Below are 23,305 nucleotides of genomic sequence, written 5' to 3' on the forward strand. Positions count from 1 at the left end.
TTGAAATCGGACTAAAATTACGGCCGCTTTTCATATAACGGTAAATTTCAGAAATGCTTAAAATTTCAGTATTATGAAATTTAAGCACGCTAGTTTACTTAAAATTTATGCACGNCAACTACTATCAAGTGCAGCTGATTTGCCGCTATTTAAACTCGACAGCGTGGTTGTTGTTGTCAATTCTATACATCCATTTGCTTATTTGCTTTTTTGTATAGTTTCAGGCAGGCTCTTCCTAAACTATGTATTTGTCAATGTTATTGTGGCTTGTTAACATTTTATTTTTAATATTTTTATTGAGCTTTGTACCACGATTGTTTATTAGGAAAAATTGAAAAAGCAACAAAGTCTAAGCGGTAGAAGTTATAGCAGCTATTTCGGAGATCACCACATCTCCTCATCAGACTTCTTTTTTCTAGATGCGTAATCGATGTGCAAAGTTAGAAGCATTAACCACTGAGCTATGTACACCCCGTAAACTCTTGTTGCTAATTCATTTTTATACCCGAGCGCACTTGTGCACAAGGAAAATANCCACGCCCACATCCCATATAACGGTAATTTCGAGAAATACGAAATCCTCGATAAATCAGTAAATATTAAAGCTAATTTATTCAAAATGATGGTTGCAACAATTCTTTGCCAGGAAATACGTTTATGATAAAATTTTGGAAAATGGGCGTGGCACCGCCCACTTATGATCACGTATATGTATCTCGCTAACCGTTCCAGCAATTTGTACCAAACTCGGTATGGTTATTGTGCTTGCCACATAAAAGTAAACCATTGAAAATTGTTGAAATCGGACTAAAATTACGGCCGCTTTTCATATAACGGTAAATTTCAGAAATGCTTAAAATTTCAGTATTATGAAATTTAAGCACGCTAGTTTACTTAAAATTTATGCACGCCGGCTTATCATCTAGCGGAAGGTTTCGGAAAGGTGAAAAAACATATATTTAATACTTGCGCCGGGTATTTAATGTTCGGCTCCGCCCGAACTGAGACTTTCTTACTTGTCCTTATTCAACTTTGCACATCGATTACGCAGGTTCGATCCCTGCTGAAGAAAAAAGAAGTCTGATGAGGAGATGTGGTGATCTCCGAAATAGCTGCTATAACTTCTACCGTTTAGACTTTGTTGCTTTTTAAATTTTTCCTAATAAACGTTCGTGGTACAAAGCTCAATAAAAATATTAAAAATAAATTTATCATTGTTATAAGACTTGTTAAAGCTCTTTCTTATATTGTTTTATTAAGTAATTCGCAGTTTGTCAAATATATCACCTGAATAAAACGTTTCCATTGAAAAAAAAAAAAAAAAATATTCTAAAAACACACTTGATATTGAGTGGTCAAAATAATTATTCAGACTTTTTTACAATATTCTCAATCTTTTTCATAATTATTATTTTGTGTAAATTTTTACGAAAATATAGTTCATATTCTAACAAAACCGATGTTAATTAATTTTTCAACCTTTTATGTCAGTCAGAATTTTTATTAAGAGTTTTAGTATGCAGTTTTTAGCTTATTCAATTTCAGTGCAAGTTTCATATGGCAAACAATTTCCGTTGATTTTTGAGACTTTACATTTTGTTCATGCGTTATATGAAAGAAAATGGGCAACACCCTTGAGAAAATAATTCTAAAAAATCAACTGTGATTTGAAGCGACTTGAAGCTTGCACTTTATGGCACTGAAATTGAATGAGCTACAAAACTGCATACTCAATTTTTTTTCAAAAAATTCTGAGTCAAAATTTTGAAATATTTATTAAAATTGGTAGAATTTTTTTAAGTTTTGCAAAAAGTTTGAAGATTAATTCATATAGTTGTTGTTAAAATATGAACTATATCCTCGTGAAAGGGATGGACCCCTAGACTGTTTCTTTCTGCCCACCCTGCCAGATCGTTCTTTGCAGATTGTAGAATCTCGCTGACCGTGGAGAGGAATTTCTCCACGACCAGAATGACTAACCCTGCAAAAAAAAATTATCAATTGATAAAAAATAACCCACTTGTAGTTAGCTTTTTTGCGAGATTTCTATAAAATATATATATATAAAGCTAACTTGAAACTAGTTGACAAGTAATGCAGGAGTAATGAAGAAGATTATTTTCTTTAAACCCGAATTTATTTAAATATTGTGCACTTCGCAAATACAAGGACAAGTAAAAGGAAGATCGAAATTTCATATTATCATTTTGAAGTTATGTCTGACGGAGTTCGAATATGGGACCACCTACAGCAGAATATGGAAACAAATATGAAATGTAATAAGTAAAATAAAGTAAATAAAAATAAAATAAAAATAATTATTTGTTTTTCCTATTGATGTTTTATGTCCAACAGTAGTTAGTTACAAGTTANTTGTTAAAATCCATTTGCATGTGAAACCTTTTTCCATACAAAACAAGCGATTGAATAGCAGCTTTTGGAACGTTCGCCCAACTCAGCAGCACGACCGCTGATTACTGGGCCTTGCAAAGGATGGATCAATGCTTCGAGAAGCAAACAAATTTAGTAGGAAAGAAAGTTGCATCAATTTTTATTTTTTCCAATTTAATTTTTTTATTTTTTATAATTTTTTGTATTTCACATGGCACGCTTTAATTTAGAAGAAAAAATTCAGACCAGTTTTTGACACTTTCGATACTAGAAGCAACAACAAAATACACGCAAATGTTGTTTTTGCTCTACTGATACTACCTGTTTAATGTGCCTTGGTTGCATCTAATGCAGAGGTAAACCACCCCGGACATCGCCATAGAAATATAGTTAGCTTTAGTCAAAGAAAATATACAGATAATAAGTGACTTTTAGCTCCTTCCTAATCAACTTAAAGTTAGCTTATAGTTAGATACATTTCCTGCATTTCCTGAAGTCATGCGCATAAGCAACGTTTAGAACGAGGTTCCACAGTAGGGGGGATAACACCCCCCTGAGGTGTGCTACTTACTTCTGATGTTCCCAAGGAGCCATTGATGTCTCTGGTACTCAACATATTATAGATCCAGAGAGTGATCACTGGGTCCAGTCCTACGGCCACCATGGAGCGGTGTATGGATGCCAAATTAACATTGCTAAAGGCAACTTCCACCTCCAAGAAGGCTGCCAGAGCATATTCTTTGTGATTCAGTGCTTGCTCTATACTCCCAACAACCTCGTGCAGGGCTATTTCAACCGACCTGCCTTTACGGTAGGCATGCTGAGCCTCGCTGAAGTTCCAAGGAGTAAGGCGTTGCGTGATCTGCAGACTCAGAAGCCTCTCCATTATTTTCAGAAGAAATGATGAGAGGCAGATGGGTCTAAAATCTTTTACAGTGCTGTGGCCCGCTTTTCCTGCTTTGGGAATGCAGACCACTCTTACCTCCCTCCATGGCTTTGGGATATAGCTTAGAAGGATACTCGCCCTATAGATTGTCGTTAGCCAGGGGGTTACCGTGGCGCATGCTCGTTGTAGCATAGCTGGAAAGATTCCATCCGGACACGGAGATTTGTAGGGTTGGAAGTATCTGATAGCCCAAGCTACTTTATCTGCAGTGATGATTTTGTCCACTGGACTGCCTTGCCTGTGGGTACTAGGGTGTTCTGTCACAGGAGTTCCTGTGTCCCCTGCGTTACCGCAGCCAGGGAAGTGGACGTCCATAAGGTGTTCCAGTGTTTCAAGGCTGCTTTCGGCGTGCCCTCTTCCTGGCTTTTCCAGGAAACCGGATACCTCGTCTCCTTTTTCAGATCTGGTGGCTTTTCCAGAGACAGCGGCCTCATTTCCTGAAGCATTCGAGGCTTTCTGCTCACGGAGTCGCTCATACTTCCATACAATGTAGGCATGCTTCTTCTGAAGAGCCTTGTCTCTCGGCGTCAGAGTGGCGGGGTCGCGCTCTCGCAGTCTCGCGAAGATTTGCATTTTATAACTACTGCCAGGTGAAAAATTTGTCCTGCCGCCCAATGTGGGTCAGACGCAGACCAGCGAGCCGTTCCACTGGGGAACAGACGCTTCTGGGTTTGTCGTTGCGTTTCTTCAACGCGAAGATTGATGTCCCGTGCGTAATGGTCCACCCGTCAACCGGTTCGTGTCGTCCTGAGCGTTCGTCGAATCGTGACTTTTGCAGTCCGAGTCCAGTCCAACCACGGAATCTCAGCCTTGAGCGAGGATATACCGCCTCGCACCAGTCGACAGAGCCTCGTTAGCGATAACAGGGACCCCCAAGCCTTGACGGGCAGTGGGCGAGGATGTCGTTTGGGAAGGATAGGTTACAGATTCACTTCACTCCCTCATTAGGTTCCCAAAAATTTTAACTTTATAAAACAATTTTTGCATCTGTAAAAACCACCTCCTTAATTTGTTTTTAATATATTAAAATGGAAATGGGACTAGTTTGTAGCTAACTATTAACTAACTAGCAGTCGACTGGTGGTAACTATTTAGTAACTATTTCGTTTGGCAGTAACTAACTACTTTTGAAGGGCGATGGCCGCAAAATTTCCTTTCGCCGTAACTAACTACTTTTGAAGGGCGACGACCGCAAAATTGTGATCCCTGGTTTCCTCTGCATTAGATGTCAACTAACTTTTAGCTAACTACTTTTGGACTTAAACTATCAATAAAAAAATTTTTTTCTATTTATTTAATTTAACATTACATATTTGCTTATTTGGTTACATCTTCTTTTGTAGGTGGTCCCACATTTGAATTCCATCAGACATAACAGCAAAATAATAATGTAAAATTTCGATCATTATTTTATTTGTCCTGAATTCGAAAAAGAATCTGCGCAGTGCAGAAAAAAAGTGTATTGAAATTATTTTTGTAGGAGGATGTTTAAATAGAAACTTGTAAAGAAAACAAACTCAAGATAACGTCTGCATGACTCCTGCACGACATTACAAGTTAGTTTTGTTATAGCTAATGAGGAGTTAGTTATCGAAATCCCGCAAAAAACCTAACTATAAGTTGGTTATTTTAGTCAATTAATTTTTTTTTTCTGCAGGGTAAGTATTAAGAAGTGTAGATAAACTCAGTTTTTTAAGAATAGCATCTATTTTCTTGTGTACAAATTTCGATGCACAAACGTCTGAGACATAGCGAGTTTAAGTGAAAATTTCGCAAAAAATTGGCCGCTGTGAATAATCAGGGTTTTTTTTGGCCTTTTCAACATGAAGGCGTGAAAGCAAAAAGTCGCCCTCCGATGATATGCGCAGAGAGAGAGGAAATTTTTAGTTCGCGCATTGCGTGTCCTTTTATCAGTGGTGCTCAAATATTTATTTTTGGAAGCGCGCGCACCACTACATTGAAAACTCAACTTTTTTCACTAGTAAAAAGTACGAGTACACTCTAAAAATTCAAACATCTATTAATATAGTTTTTTAATAAAAATAAAAGCTAATTTCAAGAAAAACAGTGAAATCAGTAAACCCTAAAAATTCGAAAATTTACTAAAGTAGTGTTTTTTTTTGATAAAAAATCTAAATTTATGAATAAGAAATAAGGAGGAAAAATGTGATTTTATGTCCAATTAGATAATAAACACAAAATTTGTCAAACATGCGGCTCCACTCTGCGGGTCTAATTAAAATCAAGGCTCATCGAGTTTCATTGTATTTTTTTTTTAAGTCTTAAGGCATCCACACACCTTTGCGATTCTGTCTGAACGAATCCGCACCGTTTTTGATGCTACACACGTTACTGCTTCGAAAACGCAAGTACGCTTACATCTGTCGGATTTTATCGCAGTAAAAACTGCCAATTTATAGACAAACAAAAAATATTTTTCAACAAAAATAAGATTCTTAACCTTTCTACATACACATATACATCAATTATGTATGTTTTGTTTTAATATTGTAAAATCCTTCTATTGACCGTTTTCGTTCTCAAACAACGAAAAGAAGAACTGTGAATGTTCGAATAAATCGCTGCAGCAAAATCGTATATGTGTGTGTGGTTTCTCATTTAAAACTATGGTCGGCATTGTTTTAATTTTTGTCGGAACTGATTCGCACCGACAGAACCGCATAGGTGTGTGGATACCTTTATTCGTTTTCATAAAATTATTTTTATATAATTTTTTTTAACGGAATAAATGAGTTGAACATCTGAGAATGAAAACAACAGAAACAAAATTTGGCTTACACATTTTACTGAGAGTTCAGTGGAGTTTCTAATGTTATACCAAAAAAAAAAGCGCAGCCTAACAAGCAGAAGGATTTAAGGATATACTTTTTTATGACGAAAGTACGCTCATAGGTTTGCCATTGCCAGCCTAAGCATCCGGGGCGTTGCTGACATTAAATTATAACTTTATATCATATCTCTGTTAAAACAAACTTGGATTCTAAGCGCGTGTTGTCATGATTTTTTTTAAAGGAAACAAATATGTATATGTCAAGGACTAATATGTTAACTACCACATCCTTGATTTTGTCCTTCTAACTTTATTAGTTTTAAATTAAAACAAATTTTACACTTCTCTTTATAAGATATTGATAGTTACAATATACCACATGTAAGTTCTAAATGCTACAAAGAACCACAAAAAAAAACAATAACAAAAGTTTCGTTTTTAAATATTATTATTATTAGAAATGAAAAACATTAATTTAATATTATTCGAATGTACGTAAGATAGATATTAAAGAAAATTCAAAAGATCTCTTTCGCCAAATGTTCCAAACTGGTTTTACGTCAGTTAAAGCCGTGTATTAGTTCTGTTAAATGTTGGTGAGTCAATAGGTACGTTCGTTTAAACTCTCCAGTAAAAAATGTCCACCAGCAAAATTCTGACGAAATGTCATCTGTTCTCTCACAAGAAAAAAATATCCAAAATAGTACGCGAACAGAAAATTTGCAGGAACTTGCAAGTTAGACGAACATCTTTTAGAAATTTTGTTTACATTCAAAAGTATAAAATTGACAACGTAAGAAAACGAATCCCGAAGTCTTATCCTGACACAGTTCACTGAATAAATGAATAATTACTTACTTCTTACAAGTCTAATTAGTCGCATTTTACTATTTTAACTTCCAAATCATCAAATTCAATTTAGGGATTTGCGTAGATTCCAAGCAGCTGTTTTTGATCAGCTATTTACTTGTAGGCAAATTGCTGTTGGCAAAAGTTTTTCCAGCGGAAACTAACAGCTTCCCCTTAAAATGAAATGTCACTTTTATCTCTCAATTTGCCCTAAATTGGAAGTTTTCTGCGTACGCAAACGCAAAAAGCTGATATATTTTGATAACTTTCAATATTTAACATGCACGCGAATGCAACTAACTGTCAGCAGTATTTTGACTACGAATTCCATTGTAGAGTACAAAGAGTCACAGTTAGTTGTATCAAAAATTTAAAATATACAGCACGCAGCTGTTTTCAACAGCGGATATTTTAAATCTGGTACTTGTTGCCGGAACTCAAGCAATGGCAAAGCTTTACATTGCATTTCCAGTGCCTTATATTCTAATTCCAAAAACTCCAAATTTTCTTCGCTTTTCTTTAAAATGAGTATTAGGGATATTGTAAATTCATCCTCAATTATGTTACATAAAAAAGGGTTTATGAAGTATGTGAACGTACATTTAAATAATTTCAAATCGGCAAATCTTTTTTCAAAATTTGCTTTTGAATCATGTGCAATATTTTTTTCTAGCCATGGAAAATGAGAAAATATTATTTTTGGATCATGAGTAAAAAGACGTAGTTTGGCTTAAAACTTAAAATAATTTGCGACGAATCAAAAACATTTTTATTCTCTCCTTGTAGAGACAAATTCAGGTAATGCAAATGTTCCATCATATCAGTAAAGAGCAGTAAGGGCAGTTTTTCAGCGCCAGTTTAAACTTAGATTAAGTAAACTAAGTTTAAATTGAACAGCTGACTGATATTTGATTGGCTGATCTTGGTTTAAACTAGCAATATAGGGCATTTAAACTTAGGTTAAACCACGGCCGTGCACTGAAAAACTGGCCCTAAATCTGAAAGCCAATTTTCATTCTCCATTTGCGGGTAATGTTCGATCTCAATTTGCGTATGTGTATATAAAAATGATAAAATAAAATAAAAAAAAACACAACGGAAAATAATATCCAGCAAAGAAATACATATTGTATATTTTAAAAAGCAAAGAGAGTGAAAATGTTCTAAGCAAAAAGAAAATAAAAAGAGCCGCACTTCACTAAGCAAAGAGCCGCATTTGGCTCAAAGAGCCGCGATTGCCCACCGGAAACTTTTAGCATACATACTTAAATGAAGATACTGGAATCATTACACTGTACAGCACTCGGCTGGGTATTGGACCAAACCAATTTATTTTAAGAGATTGAGTCATAGGTCAAAGAGTAATTTCTCCGTTTTTCGAAGATATGGGCCTTCGAAGTTCGCAATAGGACCTTTGGTAAAAAATAATTTTTTAAATATTGTATGTAAATAACTAAAAATATAGACGTAGTCCGCTTTTTGCTCTTATGTAAATGGTATATAACTTGTTTTGTGCAAACTTATACTACAGGTGCTATAAGGGGTCAAAAGCCGGGTCTTCGAAAAATTAAAACCTTATATTTCAAACAGTTTTCCACTGATTTTTAAATTGGTATCGTTGTAAACGTGATTAAACCCCCTTTCTTCTGATATGCATATTTGTATACTTCGTATGTAAAAGTTTGAGAAAAAACATTTAAAAGGAAAAAATACCTTTTTTTATAAAAAAATATTTTAAACAAAAAAATTATTAACCGGTTTTTAAAAAAGTGATATCGTTGTAAACGCAATCAAACCTGTTTTCTTCTGACATGCGTATTTGTATACTTCGTTTATAAAAATTTGAGGAAAAACACTTGAAAAGAACAAAATATCTTTTTTATGAAAAAACCGATTTTTAAAAATTTGGTGTCTTTGTAAAGGCCTCCTTTACAACCTCCTTTCTTCTGGTATACATATTTGTATACTTCGTATATAAAAGTTTGAGAAAATAGACTTAAAAGCAAAAAATACCCTTGTTTGTAAAAAATTATTTTAAACAAAAAAATTCAAACTAATTTTTAAAAAATTGTTATCGTTGTAAAGGATACCAGAAAACTTATACTTTCTTAAACCCTAAAATTTCTATTTATATACACAAAAAATGTAATTAAAAAACATTTTTTTCCTCCATCTTAGCTCCTGCCTCCTTAGGGGAAAGGCTGGCTACGCCCATGTATAAAAGACAATTAAAGCATATAAACCGCATATCCTACGGTCAGTTTGTTCTTTTAGAGCGCATACATGGTTCCATAAAAATGATTCCAGTATCTTCATTTATGTATGTATATTGTAACTATCAATATCTTATAAAGAGAAGTGTAAAATTTTTTAAATCTAAAAATAATAAATTATATTCAACAATTTTTATTGAGCTTCAGGCCGTTTTTAATGAAAAACTCCCACTGACTCAGCCAGTTTCCTATGCACTGTGCTAAGTTCGCCTTGTAAATTATCGCTGATTTTTTCCCACTTTTTCATTTGTTAAGCCAACACAATCAAGCGCAGCTATTCCGCTGCGATTCACACTTGATCATGTGGTTGTTGGTTTTTGTTAATAATTATATTTTTAGACTGTTTAACTTTTAGGTGTGCTCGTCCTTAAGTTATTTGTTTTTGTTATTTTGTGACCTTATTGGTGGAAAGCACAGTGCGTAGGCAACTGACTGAGTCAGTGGGATCGTCGGCTCGAATCCTACTGGAAGACGTCTGGAATGTGGTGATTTCCGAAATAGCTATAACTTCTACCATTTTTTAAAATTATTGTTGCTTTTCCACAATAAGGTTTTTATTAAAAACGGCCTCAAGCTCAATAAAAATTGTTGAATATAATTGTTATAAGGCCATAAAATTACAAAAACAAATAACTTAAGAACGAGCAAACCTAAAAGTTAAACATTCTAAAAATAGAATTATTAAAAAAAACCAACAGCCACATGATCAAGTGTGAATCGCAGCGGAATAGCTGCGCTTGATTGTGTTGGCTTTACAAATGAAAAAGTGGGAAAAAACAATGATAATTTTCAAGGCGAACTTAGCACAGTGCGTAGGCAACTGGCTGAGCCAGTGGATCGTCGGTTCGAATCCTACTGAAAGAATCTCCTGATGGGGAAATGTGCTGATTTCCGAAACCGCTATCACTTCTACCATTTTTTCAAATTATTGTTGCTTTTCCACAATAAGGTTTTTATTAAAAACGAACTCAAGCGCTATAAAAATTGTTGAATATAACTGTTATAAGGCCATAAAATTACAAAAACAAATAACTTAAGAACGAGCACACCTAAAAGTTAAACATTCTAAAAATAGAATTATTAAAAAAAAAACAACAGCCACATGATGAAGTGTGAATCGCAGCGGAATAGCTGCGCTTGATTGTGTTGGCCTTACAAATGAAAAAGTGGGAAAAAACAATGATAATTTACAAGGCGAACTTAGCACAGTGCGTAGGCAACTGGCTGAGTCAGTGGGATAGTCGGTTCGAATCCTACTGAAAGAATCTCCTGATGGGGAAATGTGGTGATTTCCGAAACCGCTATCACTTCTACCATTTTTTTTAAATTATTGTTGCTTTTCCACAATAAAAATTTTAATTTAAAACGGCCTCAAGCTCAATAAAAATTGTTGAATATAGTTGTTGTAAGGCCATAAAATAACAAAAGCAAATAAAATTAATAAATTTAGAAGGACGAAATTCGAGTATGTGGTAGTTAACACATTAGTCCTTGACATATATTTTTTTCAAAAATAAATATTGGAAATTTCCAAGGATATTCAAGGATAAAGTTTTAAAAGGACATTTTCAATACTTATTCGTCCTGGTGCACCCAAAAATTAATTAATTTTTCTATTCCACAGAATTTTTCCTTTTAATTGATACCCATATAGTTATTCTACAATGCACCCAATATTTTGAATAATTTTTTTATTCAATCATATTCAGCCCGCAGTTTTGTGAATATATTGATTTTTTCGTGTGGAAAATTTAATCTCGCACGGTGTAATAGATTTTTATTGCCAAGGATCCAAAGTAAATTTCTATAAAAAAATATTGGCCGACAAGGCCCGACAAGTAGTAAACAGAATTAAAATTTTTTGAAATTTTTCTAAAACTAAACTTTCAAAAAACCCTAATTGGAAATAATTCAAAAAATATATCGTCAAAAGCAAGTCATGAAAATCTGGTTTAAAATTGTAGTGCATACTTTCTTCTTTCATATATACTTCATAGGTTTTTTTTTATTGGTCCACTAAAATATAATATCAAAAGAAACAGTGCTCAGTTTTTAGCAAAGTTGATGAATCTGACTTTTGACCGGTTTTATTACAAAAATACTCCTATGTGTGGCGTCAAATCGCAACTTCGAGGTGGTCAATTGAAAAAAAATCAACGGCATTTTCTTGCGTCTTGAAATTTGCACTTTAACCTGCTAAAATTTAATGAGCTACAAAACTGAATACCCAAAATTTTTCTAAAAATTCTAAATAAAAAGTTTAAAGGTTTTGGGTGCAATTCCTAAAGTTTGTTGAATTTTCATAATTTGGGTACGCAGTTTGAAATATTAATTTATGTGGCGCTGGTATAAAAAAAATATAAACATTAAATAAAGAAACGAAAAATAGCCAAATCTAGTCAAAATGTCACTTGACTTAATGAGCTGACCACAAGTGCTATGATTATGTGTTAACACAATTTTCACCGCTGTGCATGCTTGGCATTAGAGATGGGCGCGGGATAGCGGGACCCACGGTACTGATCTAAAATTGGCCTGGATGGGCGGTAGCGGGAAGATCTGTAAAAATATGGCGGGCGGGACGGAACCAAAATTCTTTCCCGACACTCCCGATAAAACCGTAACCCCCGCAAATTCACAAAATCTTCCTTAAAAACGATGTTTGAAATATGCACTTTTAATGTTTTATTGAGACGAAAACGAACAGCAAAGCAAAAGAAAATAGTCGGAAGATGCCAGATCTTTCATTATTATATTTATTATTTAAAATTAATTTGAAAGACATGAACATTTTTTTTGTCAACCCTCGATCGGTTTGCAAACCATACCACACACGTTGAAATTTTTTAGAGGTAGATATCGGGACCCACGGGACTCGCGGTACAATTCTGAAAAACGTCGGGATGGGCGGGTTCGGGTCTTAAAAATCGAATTTCGGGGTGGGCGGGATCAGGATTAAATATTTAGTCCCGTGCCCAACTCTGCTTGGCATACATACAGTTTCTTAATTATGAAAAAGCATTCGTGAGGTGCAAAACGCCATCTGTGAAGTGCAAAATGCTTCATTTTAATACAGGCGTATTTGAATTGAATATTTTCATTATGCATACACTACTTTTGAAAACGTTTTCATTTGATTTAAATACGGTTTTGTTTGATTTTACTATTTTTTCCCTTCAGTCTATACTGAGATGTGGGCATTCAAATATGTGCGTGCTAAATTTTGGTACGAAAGTATTATTCTTAAGCACGAACACTTTTAAACGATAGTCAAATAAAAATTATTCATTTTTACTATGCGTTATTTCCTTCCCTAATGCATTAACTGTAATCCTAAGTATTTAACAACTACTACTACTGTATTAGTAATCCTCATTTCCATTACTACAATTACTGTAATTGTAATCTTAGGATTTTGAGAATTACGATTACCGTAATCGTAATCATAAAAAGTACGATTACGATTACCGTAGTAGTAATCGTTAAATTTTAGGGATTACAATTAAAGCATTCGCAATTAAGCATTTTATAATTACAATTACAGTAATCTGAATGCTAAAAGTTTCCTGGATTACATTTCCAGTAATCGCAATCCCCTCGCAATGGCAAACCTCCGAGTGTATTTCTGCCACGAAAAACACAATCGCCGTTCGAAGCCGGCGTAAAACTGTAGGTCCCTCCTCTTTGTGTGACAAAATCAAGGCGCACACCACAAATCGGAGGAGAAGCTCGCCCAAGCACTAACATATGTGTAAGCGCCAATATATTATTATTATTATTAATCACGGTCCTAAGTAATCAAAATGTAATCGTAATCCTAAGTGCCCAGCTCTTCCTACAACAATACGACAGTATACAAGACCTTGTTCACTCCCACAATGGTCACTATGAATCCATATAAAATACATACACTTTTGGTTTAGCTATTCCGTTTTTTGTTGTTGTGCTAAAAAATATTTTTGTTTATTTGCATTGACGCTTATTTTTTCGCCTAATTTTACCAATATTTGTATGCCAATTTTTATGACTATTTTTACGCTAACTAACTAGTTTTACGTTTTGTTATGTTCAAAGTTTATTTATGTTATTTTTTCCTTTAAATATTATGTGTATATGTATGTATATGCAACTAAGCGTATAAAATAGATACATCATATGCATGTAGGCAGCGCCTTATCAAGGTTAGAGATTCACTACAATCGTGGTAGATTTACTACGGGCTTCGATAAAATTTGAAATTTACTACCCTACCCCGCTTTACCTACGATCTGCTACGATTTTCTTTCGAAAGTAACAAAGTGCTCTTATTGCGATAACTGAACTCAAAAAATTAAGAAGTACAATTGTTTCTCTTTTTTCATTTAACAAGAGCATTTACTTTTAATTTTAAAGTATAATATAAATAAGATTCGATTAATTTTCATTTTTGCATGTAGCACATACTACTTATGTATGTATACCTAAATATAAATATGCATCTTGAAGGTATTCGTTCTGGGAAATGGCATAACTTTCATAATTTCTCCACGATAATAATAGTTGGAACGTAATTTTTAAGATAATTTTCGCCACTCGTTCGCCAAAATATACAACACTTGCTTGAAACAGGAGAGGATAACTGTCATTAAAAATTCAAATGGTTCCTTACTTTGGTTAAAAAGAGATTGACTTTAAGTTGTAGAGTCGAAGGTGTAATGGGTAAAGTAGATGGTAATTTTATTTTCTGCTACAATTATTGACGTCTTTTGCTCCAATTTGGTCTTGCCGTAGTTCTAACCCTGCTTCTTTTGTATCAGGGCTGGGAGTTCTATCCAGGTTTTTTAATCGGATATCCAGATTTTCGAATCTAAAAATGACTATTGTTTGTGTATTAATGAAGTATGCTATTATTTATTTTTCAATTCAATAGATTCAGTTATTTTGAGAACAATTTTATTAACCCGTTCAAACACTGCTTATGCTGGATATGCACTAGGCATTAAATGGCAAATATTTTATTGGCAAACTTGGGCATTAAAAAATATTCGTGTCATTACGTTAAAAACATAGTCATTAAATTCATTTCCACATGGCACTCTTTAAATACCTCTAATTTTTTGTCATTTCAATGCCTAGTGGAAATTCGGCATTAGAATATTCGGATAACAAAATAAAACGGATATTAACCGGATATCCGGATTTTATTCGTACACGCGAATATCCACACAGATGACCGGATATGCGAGTATACGGATAGTCCCAGCCCTAATATGTATTATGTACATATGCATGGTTATGTGTGTACATTAGGGTGGACCAAAAACAGTAAAGTCGGAATTGTAATTCTCTCATCCCCTAGGATTGTACTATATCGAAATAAAGTATACCCCTTTTTTTTATTTTGAAATCAAAAAATATTTAGAGGTCACTCAAAGCGCTCAATGTTTTCCATGTATTTTTATATGGGGAAAAATCACTTCGTAGAAATGATATAGAATTCTTGAAAATCAATATTTTTCGATCGGAAAGTTCTGGTTCTCTTCAGGAGACTTTCAATAACAATACCCAATTATTTATTTAACTATTTTTTTATACAAACGATTTTTTATTAGTTACGATAATAAATGGTTAACTAGACAATTGGGTATTATTATTGGAAATCTCCTGCACAGAAGCAGAGTTTTTAGATCGAAAAATATTGACTAAGAATTCTATACCATTTCTACGAAAAGTTGTTTTCTCCCCATATAAAAATGCATGGAAAATTTTGAGCGCTATGAGCGACCTCTAAATATTTTTTGATTCCAAAAAAAAATAGGGGTATACTTTTTTCGGTATAGAACAATCCTAGGGGGTGAGAGCATAAAAATTCCGACTTTACTTTTTCCTCATACATTTTTGGACCACCCTAGTGTACATATAAAAAAATAAGCGCGATTTGGCAATTTCCCCTCAATCAAATCATTTAAAATATTTAATGATACAAATTGGACACTCAAACATACATATGTACAGTATTAAATTTAAAAAAAATAGAGCAGAAGCCGTATGTTTACGTCCATACACGCAGAAGTCACTGTTTTAGTTTTATTTAACTTTATGACTTGTGTACATTTAAGTATTCTTTTATGTATGTATGCGTATACATATATAAAACCATCAAATTAATTATATTGCTGTATTTAATTCAAAAAACCGTGCTTTAAAATAAATGTAATACATTTACCTCTTCTTGGTGAAAACAATAGAACGTTGAGAAAGAGGAGGGTTTCCGGTCCACACCTTTGCAATAAAGATGAATCATAGATAACATTTACTAGCATCAATGCCTCGGGAGATTCACTGATGTAACTAAGAATAAGGGTTCTTATTCAAAATATTGATTTGTTACTTTTGTTATGCACATATGCCAACCGAGTGTGGACCAGTTTTTGTTTTTAATTCTATTTTTTTCACCAAGAAGTGGTACAAATATTACGTTTATTTTAAAGCGCTTTTGGGTATTTAAGAAATAATAATACAATTTTGCTTAAATTGTTTTTTGAAAGGAGTACAGAGAACAGCATTAATCTAACTAAATTTTGTTGCTTTTGTTTTGCACAACACTGTAGATATTTGCATTCACCTACATATACTAGCTGCGATCGTATATAGTACAGCTTAGAAACATACAAACATATTACATACATATGTATATATGTGCATACATACATATGTGCAAGTTTAAGATAATGATATTTAAATAAAAAGTGATATGAAATTAACAAATAATTAATTTACAAAGTTTTTATTTACATTTTGTTTTTATTGATTATCTCCTTATTTATATTTTGCATTTTGCATCTTTTTTAAATTCCCAAATACCAAACAATTAATCAATTTATTTTTTTTCTTTTTCGTTTCATTTTTCTTTTTTCATTTTCGTTCTTTTTTTGCGATGTTTGTTCGTACGTTCGTTTGTTTGTTTGTTGTCTAATTTTATTTGTTTCAGTTACGCGTTATTCGTGCATTCCGCTCAACATTGGAAGACTTGAACGAGCGCCGATCGTTGCATAGCTTGCGCAGTCCACGCGGCACGATCCCCGGTTATCCGCTGTATAATTCTAACCTGCTTAATCCTAATTATGCGCACCAGCAACAACAGCGTACTAATAGCCCGCAGCAACACCAGCAATATAAAAATAATAATCAGCCTGGTGGTGGCAATGGGTCTACGACGGCGGCCGCCCTGCTCTCAGACATCACCTACATCGACGAAGAGCCGCAGCAGCAGCAATTGCAGCAACGTTACAATCTGCTAGTGGGGCATGGGACGGCTGCCGCCATCAATGGCCATTCACAGACAGCTCAGCGCGCGGTGAATGCCTTCACTGATGCTGCACAACAAATACAGCATCAACAGAAACAACTACAAACTGAGACACGAATTTAAAATACTAAAAACTACAAACTAACTAATAAAAAATAGAATGAAACAAAAGAAAGAGAAGCGAAAACATCAAACACTCAAAATATATACACACACAAAAAACAGACATACATAGTACATACTAATACACGCATACTCAGCAAACATGATTTCGAACGTTTCGAAGAAAAATACCAGGAACTATTTCATAAAAGTGACCATTGCAGATTTTTCCGGAAAGTTTCAGAGCCAGAATTGTCGCCGACATTTTTTCTGTTTCATAGACGCCTGGACCGACAAAACTAAATAGCTCCGTTTAAAAGTTTTCACAGGAGAATTTTCCAATTTTGTATATGGTAATTACGCGAATTTCATTGCTCTTCAATAATTTAAATATTTCTTAAAACTAAAATAATGGAAATGCAATGATTACATATGAATTATATCTAAATTTCATATGACTGCCGACAACTTTGAAAAAACATGGAATTCAAACGGTGACAATTGTTTTTATGAAACAAAACATCCACCAAACTGTCGAATTTTCACTGACAATACGGTAAATGCCTGTCGTGACAAAATAGTCACTGTCCCTTTATGAAATACGCCCCAGGCCTAACTTGGTTTTCACAAATTTTCTCAAATCGGTTTCGAGTGAAATCACACGGATTGCTTTTGCTATTCTAGTAATAGTGCATAGAGAAAAAAACCACCTAATGAAACAGAACAGAAGTAATAATATATGTAGTATGTCGTATTATTTGTCTTCGCAGTCTTCATATATGTATGTATCTATGAAGAAAATCTTGTTGATCAAATTAATAAGGAATTACATATGTATGTACATATTTTGTCTTTTATTAGAAGCGCAGTCAAGTTAGCTAAAAAAATAAGTAAGTGATGTAAACACACAATAATTTGCATTGAGCTGAAAATTGGTACGAATGTTGGGAACACCGGTAAAAATAAAATGTGAAAAGTCCCCATCGATCCCACATCTGCAAACAAAATTATTCAAGGTCACATATATTGTTTTTTTTTTTTGCATTTTTAAGCGAAACTGTAAGATAATAATTTTTAATAAAATATTAAGTTCAAATATATTTAAAATTCTTAATTTAGGAGAAAAAAGTAATCACAGTGAAACAGGGAATAAATTGAACTTTTCCTTGAGTTGTGAGGAAAACAAGCAATCGGGGTGATCAACAAACGAGCTTTGATTGAGACTATTTATATGTAGTAAGTACTTTAGTTCATACGTATTGCCTTCATAGGCAAAATTATCGATACGAGTAGGTATCGATACTTTAGATCCGATATTTTTCGATACTTTCTTTCGATACTACTTCCAAGTAAAAGTGTCGATACCTGCATGGTATCGTTTCCTCCCTACACTTTTGTGTAACCTTTTTTATGATAAACCTTGCTTTTTGGCTGAAAATTTAAAAATATCAATTTATGTGACCTTTGACCTTGAATAAATTTTTAGCAGATGTGGGATCGATGGGACCTTTTGCATCCCATTTGTAATGATGTTCGCAACACTTGTACCAATTTTCAGCTTTATGCGAATTATTGCGGTTATGATTATGGCCGTGGTGTTAAGGAATGTCACAAATAATCGTTTAGAGAGCTTCGTTACGTTTGATCAGAACAGCCGATTGCAATGGTTATGTCTATAGCAGCACTCTGTGTATGGTTACATTTCGGTTCATTTGCACAGTAGTACATGCATATGTCGACATATCGAAAAATTTAGCTAATCAAATTGAATGGGAGAAATGTACTCGACATCGAGAACCTCAAAGGGCGCGTGCTTCTTTCGGTTTGGCATAATAAAAACTTAAATAAAGTTAAAAAAAAAAAAACAAAAAACCAAAACAAATGATTTTTGTTTCCTTATCTGAATTTCGTTTAGAAAGTTGAAGATTCAAAAATTGAGTAGTCAAGTATTTTTTATGGAACTGTTTTTGTTATTAATGTCACAAGAATATATTAGGAAATATAAGTATATAAGAAAATTAGATTGTGGTTGCACTTGCTTCCAGCGGTAATCCGTTATTTAGTAAATTTTCCTTAAAGTAAAAAACACATGCGCGACGTCGTGTACCACATGCGGCACACTGTTGGTTTTATGTTTAATCCTATTTAAAAACGTTATGGCACAAGAAGCTTGGAAAAGAAGTAACGGCTGTACGTAAGGGCGGTACATTCGGTTCTAAGTCGGATCATTTTTGCATTTATTATCTAAGTATTTTGGACTAACTACTAAAAAACCGGATTTAAGGAGTATTTTCAATGCGGCAGTTCACGATTTGTAGCATTTTTGGTATAAAGGTTCTACGTAACAATTTAGCACGCGTTTTGTTGCTTCTCCAAAAGCAGTCTACATACATATGTAGCAACTTTACACCTTAAATGCTACAAATTTTGAGCTCCCCTAATACTAGTTTATTCAAGCAAACTTAATTTGTTACAGGACGCAAAAAAAATCGAAATTTATTAATTTTCTGAAACAAAACAGAGATACTTAGACATCAATGTATTTACCTTTTACATCGTGGCCACTGGTAGTATTTGACGTCCCTGGGTAAGAAATATATGTCACAGCCGCACAGTGGGAGACATCACGAAAAAGCTTGCCAGTATTCCGAAAATCAAAGTTGTCCGACTGTTGAAAAACATGGTAATTTGTCAAGATGAAGGTCCATTGTAGTGGATGAAAAGTATAAGGCACCCTTTTTTTGTATCTTCTTTACTAGAGCAGTTTGAACTTGCTAATCCCACTTAAAATTTTATTTATTTTATTTTAAAATAGTGGTTCAAACACTTAATTATTTTTTGCGAGATAGAGAGCGTAGCTGACGGTATCTTAAATAATCTAAGTCATTAAATTTAAATTTTTGACACAACTAAATATATCTAAAAATTAATTGTAAAAGCTGTCTCAAAAAAAATATATAAGAATATTTTTTTCATTTGGTTGTTGAAAAAGTTGTGATCGCGAGAGATCGGGATATTCTGCATTTTGAAGATAATAGAAGATAATAGCAAAAACAACAAGAAAGTAACCAGATTCGTCCAAGTTCTGTTGTAGTTCCCGATTGAATGGCGAGATAAAATAATACAGTGCTCATTGTGTTTTGCGGAAAGCTTACACAGGGCACCACTGATTTTGGTGCGGCAAATGTTAAAGCTGTTTTTAATAGGCTTTTTTGTGCTGATTTTGAATCCTTAAGTATAAAGTTTCCATCAGGTCATATATAGTCATTTATTGAACAACACAAAAATATTGGAATAAAATTTTTTGTCAAAATCAGTTTTTGCTGTGCTATAAATGACTATGTATAAGTGACCTTTCGATCAAGATGCAGGGGTGGTATTTTCAGGAACAGTATTCAAGAGTTTCAGCTTTAATTTAAGCATAGGTGAAAGTTTTTATCACGTTTTCTTTCTCTACTAGAGATTCTCAAATATTTCAAAAAAATGATTTTTCGTTTTGATGATTTTTTGACACATTGACCTCGTCTTTCTCAAAATCTGGATGAGATGAAAACTTTATAATTGCGGACTCGTAATCAACATGAAAAGCTCTATCAAAAACAGCTTTAAGATTTATTGAACAATAAAAAAATATTGGAAAAAAATTTTGTTAAAATAAGTTTTTGCTGTTCAATAAATGACTATAAGTGACCTTTTGGTCAAGATGCAGGGCTGGCATTTTCAACGACAGTAGTCGAGAGTTCTACCTTTAATTTAAGGCTAAGTGGAAGGTTCTATTGCCTTTGGTTTCTTTGCTAGAGCTTCCGAAATATTACATTTAGAGTTTTTAAAAAATTCCGTTACATGGGTAGTGGGCGCATTTGTGGGAGGATTTTGTTTTATATTAACACTTTATAATTATAATTATGTTCAATAAAGAAGCTTGTGTTCCAAGTCTGAAGCCTGTAGGTTAATTTTTACTATATATGACCAGCTTTTTCGTGAGCCGTCACGTACCACCGGTGGTTCATGTTTATGAACAACCAAAAACAAGAGACATGAAACACATGTACATACAAGTGTACATAAGATTTATGGATCAGAATTAAAAAAAAAAAAACATTCACGTATACAAAAAAAATTACGGCTGTGCGTTAACACATCCAGAATCGGCAACGACGCGAACGTTTAAATTATTTTTTTACCTTTGGAAAAATTCTTTTTTTATGTATTTAAATATGTAGATATATTTCATCTTTTGGAAGAATTCGTTATCACCTTGAACACAAAGATCGCATTGAACATTAGATTTCCCATTCATTTGAGTCGGAAGATCTCGATTAATCGAAGTTCGATTAAAAAAACAACTCCAGTAAAAATAAATAAAATAACTACGCAACAAACCATAAATGTAAAAATTAACTGAATTGAAACTATGCCCTAAATAAAGATGAGTATTTAGTTTACAAAACGCAGAAGAAAATTAAAATTAGAAGCATCATGAAAATAATGAAACGCTGAAATAAAAAATTTATATGAAACATTATGAAATGGCCAGAAAAACTAAAATTCGATTATGGCGAGATATTATGGCTAATCAAAACTATGAAGTAAATTTTTTTGAAAATGCTCCTTTTAATTTTTCTTGATATAAAAATCTTTATTTAGAATATATTAGAATTTGAGCCATTGCAAAATCATTATTGGCCTGACTTTTCCAATCATGTTTATTTGTTAGCTTAAGTTTTTGTTTTTTATTTTTGAATTTGTTTGAAATATTTTTGATGTAGAACATTTGATATTGGTATCCATGAGATCTCCCTTTCCTAAAGAAGAAAAGTTGTATTTTTCAAACCGTTTTTAAAAGTTTTGATATTTAAAAAGTTCTTGGTTTTGAATCATTTTTACATATCGTCGCAGGAATAATGAAATAGTGTAATGTGAAAAGTATAGTTTTGAGAAAAACGAATTGGAAGTTTTTATAAACCATTACAAACCATACAAATACAATTTGGTTTTTCGGTAATAAATTAGTGAGCCAAAGAGATATTTGAAAAAATAAACGATTTTTCTAATAGATTAAAGGATTGTCTATCCAATGGTGCAATTATCGAATAATAGTGTATGTGGCATTTACACTGTTTCTTTACTCGAGCGACGATATGTAGTATGATAAACGTAAATGAATGCTTGCTGGGTTACGATGTATACACACACATACACGCACAAAAGAAAACGGAAAAGAACAATCGCTTCGAACACGAAATTTTATAATTATACTAGTCCAATGTTAAGTAAACTCCCATCAAGGAAGAAATAACAGAGGACATTTAAGCATTTTTTAAATAATTAATTGAAAGCAAATTTGACTACACGTCCGATGGACTGAAGGCAACTACTACAATAACATAGCTACATATACATATGTATGTACATAAAAATACATAGCTCCTCCGTTTGGATTGAACAACAGACATATGTACTATGTACTTACATACATACATACCTAGAATCATACGACTGCAAGATTTCTACAATATATCGATGTTATACATACATATCCAACCCTACATCAAAAACTATCACAACTCAAAATTCTTTAAGATTTACTCTTTTTCTATAAAACAGTTCATACACAAAAAAAGCTCAGTTAAATATATTTCCCTCAACACATAATTTGGTAACTATAACCAAATAATCTAACTATAACCAAATCATGTGTTGAGAGAAACGTATTTATTTCTCAGTGCAAGTCCTATATCCAACGCTCGGCAAAATTTTTTCTTCATCACCATCTTATGAAAAAAAAAAAGTATTTTGCTTGCTTTGCTTACACAGCATCAACAGTTTTTTACTTCTCCTAAACATTGCAATTTCTTGAGTTGTGACCATTTTTGATTAAGGGTGCGATATAAACGAGCATAGTATAAATAAGTTTCCACGCAACAAAATGAGAAGCCAAGTATTATACAATCACTTTGTTTATATTCACACATACAAAAAGTATTGCAACGTATTGATTTTCATGAATTAAAAAATATAGAAACTCAAAAGTATACCCGAAACATTTATTCAATATTGGGACAATCCCAACTAATCAACTAGTGGCTGGTCTACATTCCTTGGAGATACACTCTGTGAGTATTAAAATAAAGTAACCATACTATGTAACTACTTTGAGCAAAGAACAAAGTAAACAAATTAAATTTTGTACCAGAACCAAGAATAGTACGCTGAATCTCCTAACATCGGGCTGAACATAAAACAGTATTTACCCGGAATCTGACAGGTGGGGTGTAATAAACCCCAGCATAGTAATTTTCTTGGTGCCTGTTCTAACATCAGTCCAGTTGTAAGCGCTTCCTAAGTGGCTTTAATAAATAACGCGACATGTTTTTATTGCTACTCATTAAAAAAAGCTTTATTTTTAAAAACATTAAAGAAATTTTAGTGAAAATCGTGGTACTTAATCATAAAAGGCTGTATTTCAATGGGGATTGTGACACCCCACCTGTCGAAACTTGTTACGAAAATTCAGCTGTAGGATGGCGGGTTAAGGCAAAAACAACTCAGGTCAACAAAAAAAAAACCAAAAATCATGATCGCTAAACAAAAACTCAAATTCAAACATTCCAAACAAACACACTGCAGTTCGACAAAAAAAAATTTCACACAAAAGCTAATTT

The 23,305-nt window shown here is 33.3% G+C and overlaps 1 protein-coding gene across 11 annotated transcripts in view; it reads left to right on the top strand.

Moving 5' to 3' along the window:
• The window catches only part of PMCA (plasma membrane calcium-transporting ATPase 3), a 669,337-nt gene that overhangs the window by 522,536 nt on the left and 123,496 nt on the right, over positions 1–23,305 (top strand). For 6 of the 11 annotated variants that reach the window (XM_017617971.1, XM_017617951.1, XM_017617985.1 and 3 more), the window contains one exon: positions 16,221–19,714. The exons of the other annotated variants lie outside the window; for them this stretch is intronic. In XM_017617971.1, the coding sequence (XP_017473460.1) occupies positions 16,221–16,661 (441 nt within the window). In that variant the 3' untranslated portion in view covers positions 16,662–19,714. Of the gene's footprint in view, positions 1–16,220; positions 19,715–23,305 lie in introns of those variants that run through there. 11 annotated transcript variants of the gene reach the window in all.

This window comes from Rhagoletis zephyria, unplaced genomic scaffold, assembly GCF_001687245.7.
Source record: "Rhagoletis zephyria isolate East Lansing unplaced genomic scaffold, Rhagoletis_zephyria_1.1 Rzeph_scaffold_00032, whole genome shotgun sequence".
NCBI lineage: Eukaryota > Metazoa > Arthropoda > Insecta > Diptera > Tephritidae > Rhagoletis > Rhagoletis zephyria.